At 42.9% G+C, this 11,326-nt stretch overlaps 1 protein-coding gene across 2 annotated transcripts in view; it reads right to left on the bottom strand.

Moving 5' to 3' along the window:
* FCRL6 (Fc receptor like 6) overlaps window positions 1-11,326 on the bottom strand; it is a 36,538-nt gene that overhangs the window by 10,792 nt on the left and 14,420 nt on the right. For both annotated transcript variants that reach the window (XM_027840084.1, XM_027840083.1), the window contains exons 4-9: window positions 7,755-8,012; window positions 6,607-6,884; window positions 5,433-5,568; window positions 3,247-3,274; window positions 1,802-1,884; window positions 184-255 (exon numbers count right to left, since the gene is read on the bottom strand). In XM_027840084.1, coding sequence (XP_027695885.1) covers window positions 184-255; window positions 1,802-1,884; window positions 3,247-3,274; window positions 5,433-5,568; window positions 6,607-6,884; window positions 7,755-8,012 — 855 coding nt within the window. The remainder of the gene's footprint in view (window positions 1-183; window positions 256-1,801; window positions 1,885-3,246; window positions 3,275-5,432; window positions 5,569-6,606; window positions 6,885-7,754; window positions 8,013-11,326) is intronic.

The following is an 11,326-nucleotide window of genomic DNA, read 5'->3' on the forward strand; positions in this document are numbered from 1 at the left end:
GGCTAAAGAATTTATTTTATTTTATAGGTAACAAGGAGAGAGTAAAGTTTTTTAAGTAGGAGTGATATGATCAGACCTGAGAGATGGGTTGGAGAAGGGAATCTTGGGGGTGAGGGGAGGGTGCAAACACAGTTTTCTTTGTTCCTGACCCCCCCCCCACCCCATCCACTCCTAGTTACTCACCTTTCTTTCTTTGTTTCCTGGAAAATACCACAGAATAAAGCACATTTTCACTCTTCTTATCCTGAGGACTCACTGGAAGGAGAGATTGAGGTTTCGGAGATGACTCACCCAACCCAAGACCATGAATCCCACTCCCCTCTTTGATTTCAGGCATGGATCAAGGTCTCTGGGGTTATCTTAGGGCACTTGAAAAGAGAAGGATAGTCTATGTGAGTATTATCACGATAGCACGGATGAGTAGAATACAGTGGAGGCAAGGGAACTTGCTTTGGAAAAATGTGGGGCAAAAGAGGCTAAACCTCCCATAGATTACTAGGGCTAGAAGGGAACCTACCATTGCTCCAGTCCAACCTTCTCATTTTGTCTCTACTGAAATAGAGGTCCAGAGACCTTGCCCAGAATCACACATCTAGTTAGTTTAAAGTCAGGACTAAAACCCAGCTCTCCAGATTCTTAGATTACTATTCTTTCCCCTATACTCTGGAGGTGTCTAGTTCAAATTCACCATTTTATAGATTAGGAAACTAAGGCTGCCTAAGAGGTCAGATGTCTTGTTCCTGGTCATGCTTAGAGTGAGTGGCAGTCAGGACTAGAAAGAACCTGGGTCTGCAGATGGCCAGGCCGGTACTTTTTGCACAACAGCAGGTAGATTGTGATGATCAGGTGTCTGTAGGTGACCAGGGATAGAAGTTGGGTCACAGGTGAGGGGGTGAAGAGCACTGGACCTAGTATCAGAAAGACCCAAGTTTGAATCTAGCCTTAGACACTTAGTCTGCTGTATGACCCTGGGCAAGTCACTTAATCTCTATTTGTTTCAGTTTCCTTAACTGGAAAATGAGGAAATCCTTCCCATTTGGGATCCCTCCCAAATTGTGAAGATTAAATTAAATATTTGTGAAGTGCTTAGCACAGTACTTAGGTACTATATGAATGCTAGTTATTATTATTGTTGTTACTGTTACAATGGAGGCTCTGTTCTTTTGCAATGCCTCCCGTCTTTCCCCTTTTCTACTACCAGCTGTGCCACGTCCATGCTTACTGCTCTCCATTTGCCTCTTGTTAAAAGATGTGTTGGCAAGAGAAGGAAAGATTCTGTCTACCTATGTGACCATGCACAAGTCACTTAACCTCTTTGACCCTCAAAGTGGGGATAATAATATGAATACCACCTAATACAAAAGGTTGTTGTGAGGAAGATATTCTGTAAACATTAAAATAAAGTGTGAGTTTGTTGTTGTTCAATACTTTCTGACTCTCTGTGACCCCATTTGTAGTTTTCTTGGCCAAGATACTGGTGTGGTTTGCCATTTCCTTCTCCAGCTCACTTTACAGATGAGGAAACTGAGGCAATAGGGTTAAGTGACTTGTCCAGGGTGACCCAGCTAGTAAGTGTCTGAGGCCAGATTTGAACTCAAGAAGAGGAGTCTTTTTGACTTCAGGCCCAGCACTGTATCTACTGCACCACCTAGATGCCTCTATGTGAGTTATTGTTATTATTATTCCCCAGAAGTGCCTGAGGCAGCTCTAAGGTCCATGACTTCTTCATCCTCCTTTTCAAAGAGGTATTTTCTCTGTCTCCAATGGACAGGCCGGTCCAGCAGAGCAGCTTGACCCTTACCATTGGTATACACTGGACAAGACTCCAGGTCCTGTGATGAGGAGGCCTTAAGAGTTTCTGGAGTTCCTGGGATGAAAGGACCCCTAAGAAACAGAGAGTAATGAAAATGAACATTGAGGAAAGGTAAAGCTGTGAAACAGATTGTGGATTCTGGGCTGAGCTAGGAGAAGGGGAGTACTGGTTCACAGCGGGCTTAGGGTACTGTTCTGTTTGTGAGGGTTAACCCATAGGGCTGTACACAGTTAGCTTTTATGAGATGATTTCTCCTAATAGTGTGGCCCAAGAGGAATCTTAAACCATGGGAAAGACGGAGAGTAGAGAACTAAAATCAACGTCAGACTACTCAAGACAATTGGTACCTCAGAATCTTTTTAAAGAAGGACCAGGGATAGAGTCACAGCCAGGATTTCTGAAATTCAGCTAAGCTGGGTCGAGGGTAGAGTCTAAGTATAACCATTTCTATGTGTAGCTAATGTTGACTGAAAACAGAGGTCAGGGAATTGAGGAAGATAAACATTTGGGAAGGCCAATTTAAGAGGGAGCAGGGGTTGGAGTGAAGAACATTATGACCTAAGTACTGAACTGACTGGGGAGTAAGGAGAGTGAACTCAAAGTGTCTGGATGGCAACAGCTAGAATCTGGACAGGGTGGAACAAATTTTAAAGGAGGAGAAGTGGTTGCTGAGTGATGGTGGCAGTAGAGAGCAAGGGGTATATTAAATCCTCTTCCCAGGCCCTGTGTGTCAGAAGGTGTAAGAGAAAGAATATCCAGTCTTGAAGAGGGTGACGAGTGATGTGATGTCTTCAGAAGAAAGCTAGGTTGCATTGAGTACCCAAAAAAGGGGAGGAATGTAGAAAGAAGAGATCTGGGATGAAGGGAAGTTTGTTAACCACAGAGGAGGGTCCTAGAAGACAGAGTGGAAAAGAGGACAAGGGAAGGACCAGGGAAGGCTGAGGTAGACAGGAATGAGAGTATGGGCCTTGAAGGTGGTGGAGAAGGCAGGACAGCCCTGGAAAAGACAGCTGTATTTGGATGCAGTCTTTGGAAGTGGCTCATCTCCATCTTTCCCTGATGATCACGACCAGCAACTCTGCTTTCTTGACTTTTCCCAGGGTGACTTTTTCCTCCAAGGTGCAGTAGCCATAGTAGCAGAAAGGGCAGCCTGTTTTTTCCTCCTCTGCCACCACTGACTTTGTCTTCTCACCTTCTCCTGGGGTTGCCTTCCTGTCCAAACCCCATAGAGGTACAGGCCGGACAAGAACTATAATATATGATGTGTTGGGACTGTTGTGTATTAACTTTGGCAGGGGCAAGGTGATGCCCTGCCCTACTGAAGGCTCTCAGCAAGTTAGAGATTGGGTCATGGAGTTTATATAGCAGTTGGGCCGTTGCTGGTGTCTAAGGAATAGTCAATAACTTTCATAACGTGAAGGCAGCAGACTCACCTGGCAGGATCTGGGGCAGCAGTTCCTTCTGTAAAATCAAGTGTGTACAAAAATAACTAACAGGAACCCAATAGATATTTCACTTGTGCTTTTGCCACATTTGTGTGTCTATGTTTCCATGGGAATGATTAGTCATAGAGAAGCTATGGAGTGGGGGCACATAGCAGCTATCTTCAATGATTTCAAATCCTATCTTGTAGAAGGGAGATTAGGCTTGTTCTGCATGGTCCCTGAGGTTAGAACCAGGAGCAGTTGTTTGGAGGTTCCAGAGAGACAGATTTTGGCTTGTCTTAAGGATAAAAGATCTAACAATGAATCATCAGAAAATGAAAAGGGCTGCTCCTGTAGCTGCTGAATTCTCCATCTCTGAAGGTTAAATAGAGGCTGATTTCTCTGTTTCCTCTCCTATCCTCTAGGCTTTAGGCCTCACCTCTGACAATGCTGACTCTGCCTCTGGATAAGCCATGGAACCTTTCAGTGCCTGGGCAACTAACTGTCTTGGACTCAAAATTGCAGGGCAGGTGCCAACTTGGGAGTTCCCTCACTGAGGAGTGCCCTACACCAACAAAAGCACAGGTCAGTCCTTATCCCTATTCCCCCACTGAAGAACTTGAGCAATTTCTTCTGGGATGGGGAGAGGCTGAAGGGAGGGGCTGACAACACAAGGAGAAGGTTCTGAAAAGGAGACAATCGGTTAGTACAGGGTGAGGGTGAGGGTTCTCTGTGACTGGTTAGAGACAAAGGCATTTGGGGTTAGATGCAGGGCTTCTTAACCTTTTTAGCGTGTGTCATGGACCCTTTTGGCAGTGTGTTGAAACCTATGGACCCCTTCTCAGAATAATGCTTTTAAATGCACAAAATAAAATACATAGGATTGCAAAGGAAGACAATTTATATTAAAAAACCAGATATTGAAATATTCAAACAAACAAACAAAAATAAGTACACAGACCCCAGCTTAGGAATCCCTATGAGTGGGAGAGGTTTAAGACATAACTATTAGCCTAGAGCAGGGGTGGGGAACCTGCAGCCTTAAGGCCTTCTAGGTCCTTAAGTTTGGCCTTTTGACTGAAACTAAATTTTACAGAACATATTGTAAAATTTGGTTTCAGTCAAATGGTTGCACTTAAGGACCTAGAAGGCCACATGCAGCCTTAAGGCCACAGTTTCCCCACCCCTGGCCTAGAGGGATACATGGAGGATCAAATTAGACAAATGAATGTAAAGTATTTTCTAAACTGTAAAGTCCTGGAAAAAGGCAGCTATTACTGCTATAACTAGTATTATTGTAACTGTTATTGATAAACACAAGGCACCATACACACTTTGGGTGAGGCTGCCCACTTGTGTGCATGGGCTTTGGGCTTGAGGGGTCTGAAGGATTATTCCCCAATCCTCATTTCTTCCTCTGTCTTCCACTCCAGTCACTTGAAGTTAAGATTGCTGGACACTGCTCTTAGTGTCCTGGGGAAGTTACTTAGCCTCATCTGCAAAATAAATGGGTTGGACTTGATGGTTTATGAAGTCCCTTTCAGGTCTACACCATTGGTCCGGTAAGAGTCAGAAGACTCTAGTTTGAGTCTGGGCTCTGGCATTTACCAGGTGTGTACATCCCTGTGGGAAAGTCACTCCTCTATTTTAAGGCTCCGTTGCTCATCTGTAATGTGGGAGGACTTGCCCTGCCTCACAAAGTTATTGGTCTGTAAATCTTCAAATGCTGTAGAAATGTGAACTAATAATATTGTGATTACCTGTCTTTTCAACCATAATCACACCCACCCAGAGCTCCGCTTTTCAGAAGCAGTGTTTTCAAATGTGGTCAGCAATGATTTAAAAGTTTTAAACTATTTACTGCTCCTTGCAGGGTTGCGGAATGGCTGACTTTTGACCCGCTTAGCCAAGATGTTGTAATTGAAGCTGTCTGCTTCCTGCTATTATGCTTCTTACTATTCTGGCCAGCTTTTTTTTTTTTTTCTTTTTCAAGTTTAATTTTTATAGCCTCATTCTCATCAGGCCTGGGGTATTCTTTGAGTGTGTATGTGTGAAATATCAGCGTGCCCTCTTCTGAGAGGTGAGAATGGGTCATAACACTAGGGGGTAAGTTTTAGGGTACAGGTGGAAAGTTGGGCTGGGGTTCTGCCAGAACTGGAATCTATCACCAAAGGGTGCCAAAGGAAAATACTGACCTGCTTTCTTCAAGAGCCTGAAATAATACAGAAAGACTGCAGTGATTCCAGTCAAGCCAAACAGGACCAGAGTTATCCCCAGAACCAGCTGGATCCTCCTGTGCCCCATGGGGACCATGGGGAGAGATGTGGAGCCCTGGAGGAGAGACACTTGTTTGCTGAGATTTCCCAAAGTCATTTTAAGGGATAGGCTAGAGAAGTCTAACCTAACAAGCTGGGAAACTGAAAGGGCTCCAGGCTGCCTGGTTTCTGTACCTCTGCAGGGAAAGAGAGGTTGAGAACAATGAATGGGGTAGGGACAGCTAGGTGGCACAGTGGATAGAGCACCGGCGCTGAAGTCAGGAGGACCTGAGTTCAAATCCGGCCTCAGACCAAATACTTGACACTTACTAGCTGTGTGACCCTGGGCAAGTCACTTAACCCCAATTGCCTTAAAAAAAAAAACAACAAAAACCAATGAATGGGGCAGCTCAGTTTCAGGAGTGGTGTATAAAGGAAATATTAATTTCTTGAGAAATCTCATTATTTCCCCACTGAGTTGAGATGTTCCAGGAATAGAATTAGAAACAGGGGAAAGGAAGAACCTACTCAGTCAACACACATTTACTGAGCAGCTACCATGAGCCCAGGACTGTGTCTGGCAGCAGGGTACAAAGCTTAATTAATCCTGATCTCAGATACGATCCATTTGGGGAGACCAATTCTCTCTCTGGAGAGCTAGCTGCAGCCTCACTCTTTAAGCTGGGGGCTGTCATCAGGAATAATTCCCTGCATCCCCCTTTAACATCACAGAGAGGAGGAAGAGGGGACAAGTCTTCCACGGGCACCTGAACTTGTTACCAAGGATTTCTCCCTTGTGGAGGACAGAGTCCCTTTGCTGGTCACCCTAAAGCTCTACTGTGTCCCCTACTGTGACACTGTCAGTTAGGTGAAAGAATGATGAAATAATGGACTTGAAAGAGAAGACACGTCAGAGAGGCTGCTGGGCTCTGGATGCCTTCTGGCCTCCTGAGGGGCATTGCAAGTTCTATATTAATGGGAAAGGTCATTCTTTCCTCTCATCTTTATAGCTGTTACTCTCCCAGCTTCACTTAAATTCCCACTTCCCAGACTCCACAGGCAGCCTTTCTCCACTATTTCCCCAAGTCTGTTCCCACTCCCCTTTCCCACTCACTTGAATTTCCAGCCTGAGGCTCTGTTTCTGAACTTGGCCATCCTCGGAGGCTGCCACACACCAGTAAAATCCAGCATCTGCCATTATGGTTGCTGGGATGCAGTATTCTGTGGACTGGTCTCTGCCTCTTATGGTCCTATTATCCTTATAGAAGGAGAAATAGAGGCGGGAAGCTGACCTCTGTGGGGGTAGTTGTGTCTCACAGCTCAAAGTCATCGGGCTCTCCGACATGGCTTCAGTGGAATTTTTGATTCTCAGCTCAGGTTGAGGGAACAGCTCTGGGGAGAAGTCAGACTTAAAATCAAGGAAAAATTGCAAAGGGGTAAGTCCTGGGAGTTAAGGGCTCGAAAGAAAGGCTAGAGGAAACTGAGCAGTAGTTCATTACAGCTGAATGATGGAATGGCTAGAGCACTGGGCCTGGAGTTGTGAAGATGTGAGTTCAAATCTAGCTTCAGATACTTACTAGCTGTCTGACCCAGGGCAAGTCACAATATTTTTCTGCCTCAGTTTCCTGAACTGCAAAATAGGGATTATGACAGTACCTAACTCACAGAGTTGTTGAGAGGATCAAATGAGATTATATTTGTAAAGCACTTAGCACAGTACCTGGTGCATAGTTGTTGTTGTTCAGTCATTTCTGACTCTTTGTGACCCCATTTGGGGTCTTCTTGGCAAAGATACTGGTGTGGTTTGTCATTTCCTTCTTCAGCTTATTTGACAGATGAAGAAACTGAGGCAAACAGACTTAAATGACTTGCCCAGAGTCACATAGCTAAGTTAAGTATCTGAAGCCAGATTTGTACTCATGAAGACGAGTCTTCCTGATTCTAGACCCTGCAGTCTATTGACTGGCACTGTATAAATACTTATTCTTTTTCCCTCTCTGTTCCGCATCCACAATGGAACTCCTAGTCCCCAAATCCAGGAACTCAATAACCTCAGTGTAAGACCATGACCTATGCACCAGGACTTGTTTTCCTCTCCTCAATCAGCCCGCTCTAGAATATTTCTTAGCAAGCATCTTGAGCCCTGGCCCTTCTAGCTACAATCTTCCACCATGGAAATCTTTAGAGGATGGGTTCCTGTTCTGAGACTTCATAGTTTCCAGTGGCCTTATCCTTGGCAGTTTCCACCCCATGGCCACTTATCTTGGACTTGAAGGATGACAGGTTTAGAGTTTTCATGTATATTTCCACTCTTCATATACCCATTACAACTGTACTGGCCTCTATGCTCTATCCTTGCTGCTTCAATGGACAGTGGTTTGTTTTCCTTAGTGAAGTAAATGGGGTTTCTCCATTTGTAAAATGTAACCTTGGATAGCTTAGCTTTCTTCCATCCTTGGCATTGCAAAATCACAGCATCTCCTTCAAACACAGAGTAAGGAGTCTGGAGGATCAGCCAGTCTGTAACACATAGGAAGATACATCTAAGATAGTCCCTATCTGCCTTCATTTTCTCCTCTCCAGTATGGCTTCCTATACTGAAATCCTATTCATCCTTGCATCCCAGTTTAGATGCCACCTGAAGCCTTTTCTGATCCCTCCACTCTAATTGACTAGCAACAATAAACATATTGGTGGGGGATTGTGAGCTATGGTTTTGAGTGGGTGTGGAACTGGGATAACCTGTCTGAGGGCGCCATATGGTAAAGAGGGATGCCCCAGGAACACAATCATAATAACCAATTATTATGTGAGAATGATACTATGTCATATCCAGAAAGGAGAGAGATTATTACTGGCTTGGGTGGATTAGGGAAGAATACTTGGAAGAGGAGGCAATTGGGCTAGCTTTTAAAGGATCAGTAGAAACTTATAAGGCAGAAAAGGAGGGTTGGAGAATGTTTCAGGCATCGAGCATAAGCATATAAGCAAAGGCATGGGATAGTGAAATGTGGGGTATGTACAGTGACTGGCCAGTAGCCTAGTTGGGTTAGAGCATCCATTGGCTTCTTTCCTTACTCCTCCATGGCCTACAGGTCTACTTCATTCTTTAAACCAGAACAAAACAAACAAACAAAAACCCCAAAACAAAAATGTCACTTGACCCTGACATAACTTCAAACTATCAGCTTATATCTTTTTTCTCTTTCACGACTTTCAAGAAAGTCATCTATATTTACTGTCTCTGCTTTCTCATTCCCTGTTCTCTTTCAAATACCTCTGGACTCAGGCTTCTGTTTGCCTTACTTGACTTCAAACTATCTTCTCCAAAGTTTCCCATCATTTCTGAAACATGAAAACCAATAGCCCTTTTCTCAGTCTTCATTATCATTGACTTCTTTAGATCCTCTCTCCCCGCCTGGGTTTTTGTGACACTCCTTTTGCCTGGTTTTACTCTTACCTTCATGATCGAATCCTCTCAGTTTCCTTTGCTGAATTATCACACATATTGTGCCCCCCAAAGCTCTGTTATGGACACTTTTCTCTCTATATGCTCTCTGTTGTGGATCTTATTGGCTCCCTTGGATTAAATTGTCCATCTATGTGCAGATTACTCCTAAATCTATGTATCCATCCCTTATCTTTCTCCTGAGCTCCAATCTTGCATAACCAACTGTCTGCTGGATATCTCCAATTGAATATTTCACAGGCATCTCAAACTTACAATGCCCAAAATGGAACTCCTTGTCTCTTTCCAAGTCCTCCCCTCTTCCTGAAAAGGTAGGGATGGTGCTAGATTGTGGAAGGATAGGAATGAAACAAATGAGTTTTAACTTTAGTTAAGAGGCAAGAGAGAGTCACTGAAGATTTCTGAGTTGAGAAAATGACATAACTGGATCTAGGCATGATACAGGTCTGGCAGTGGTGTGAAGGATAGACTTGGGTACGGAGGGTGATAGTGTAAATGGGAGTACCCCCTGGATGGCTATTGAAATAGTGTGAGTGGTATTACCATTTTTGCTTTTTCTTTTTATCCCATGTACCTCCTATAGGATCTAGCATATAATAAGTTCTTAACAAATGCTTATTGCTTGATTGATTAAATTAGGACTGGTACTAGGATGTTGGCAGTGGGAATAGACAAATGGGGACAGGCATGAGATATTGCAGATAGAAGACTGAGATATAAGGGAGAGGGAAGAGTTAAAGGCAACACTGATGTTCCATGCAGAAGAGGCTGTATGGATTATATTATTAATGACGTCAGAAGGAGAAGTTTTGGAAAGGAAAATAATAATGTTTGCTTTGGATATGTGTTTGAGATGTCAGTAGAAAATCTAGGTGGAGATGTCCTGTAGACTGTTGGAGTCAAATCTGGAACTTGGAAAATAGGTGTAGTTTTGAGCTTACTCTGCATAGAGATGGTAATGAAGTTGGGGCAGTGAATGAGATCACCCAGGGAGAAAGAAAAGAAAGGACTAAAGATAGAACCTTAGAATAGATCCACCTAAAGGGGGTCAGGAAGTAGAGGAAGAGCTAGTATTAGAGACAAAGAAAGCAGTTTAGAGAGTTAGGAAGAGAACCAGAAGAATGTGGTGTCTTAGAATCCAAGGGAGGAAAGAGTAATTAGAAGGATACTTAAACATTTTTTTACTATCTTGAGAAATGATGTACTCAGAGTACAAACTGAAGCCGATTTCCTTTCTTTTCTTTCTTTTCTGGACATGATTAATTTTCCATGACTATACATATTTGTGAAGGGTTTTTTTTTCTTCTTATCTTCTCAATGGGTGGGAGAGGGGGAGGAAGAAGGAAGACAATATGGAAATAAAAATAAAATAAATTGAATTAACTTCTTTTCTATCTTCCCTGACATCTAGCAAGTGCATTTCAAATGGTAAGGACTTAATGAATGATATTACACTTGATAGCTGCCCATCAACTGAGGAATAGCTAAAGAAATTGTGGCAAATGAACATAATTGTACATTATAAGAAACAAGAAATGTAGTAAGTATAAAGAAGCATGGAAAGACTTATATGAACTGATGCAAAATTAAGTAAGGAGAGTCAAGGAAATATACACATGACTATGGTAATGGAAATGGAAAGAACAACCACAAAACAACTGAAAATGAATCTTTCTTCACTACTTTGCAGAGAGGTGTGTGTGTATGTGTGTGTGTGTGTGTGTGTTCACAATGTGTAACATTAAACATAATGAGGTTTTTTTTAGTATGTTGATCAATTTTACTGATTTATCTTTTCTTCTTTTTCTTTTTTTGTTTAAAGAAATTCTTTGTCACATGGGATGGCTCTCTGGGACAGCATATGAGAAGGAAATAGGAAAATTTAGGGGATTTAAAAACAAAATATATTAATAAAAATTTATTTAAAAAACAACCTCCTCAGTAAATATTTGTTGACTATTTGAATAATCTTAATGTCATTCATCAATGTTACACCAGTCATGACATGATCTTCTGAGTCATTTAAAACCCCACTCACGATCCTTCTCCTGTCTCCCTTCTCTAGGGCTTTCATATTAGCCCTCTTGGCATGTCCATCACCAATAGGCTGAGGTAAATCCCAAGGTGACCTCCTTTCCTCTTAATGAGAGCTATGTGCCACATTTTGCTCTTCATTTAATGCCCAGGGTCCAGGGGCTATGGAATAACACTTCCCTCCTTCCTACCTTCATCTCCTTCCTCCTTCCCTTCCTCCCCTCCTTCTCTCCCTTCTTCCTTCCTTCCTTCCTTCCTTCCTTCCTTCCTTCCTTCCTTCCTTCCTTTCTTTCTTTCTTTCTTTCTTTCTTTCTTTCTTTCTTTCTTTCTT

This window comes from Vombatus ursinus, unplaced genomic scaffold (assembly GCF_900497805.2).
Source record: "Vombatus ursinus unplaced genomic scaffold, bare-nosed wombat genome assembly UNPS02014838.1, whole genome shotgun sequence".
Classification (NCBI taxonomy): domain Eukaryota; kingdom Metazoa; phylum Chordata; class Mammalia; order Diprotodontia; family Vombatidae; genus Vombatus; species Vombatus ursinus.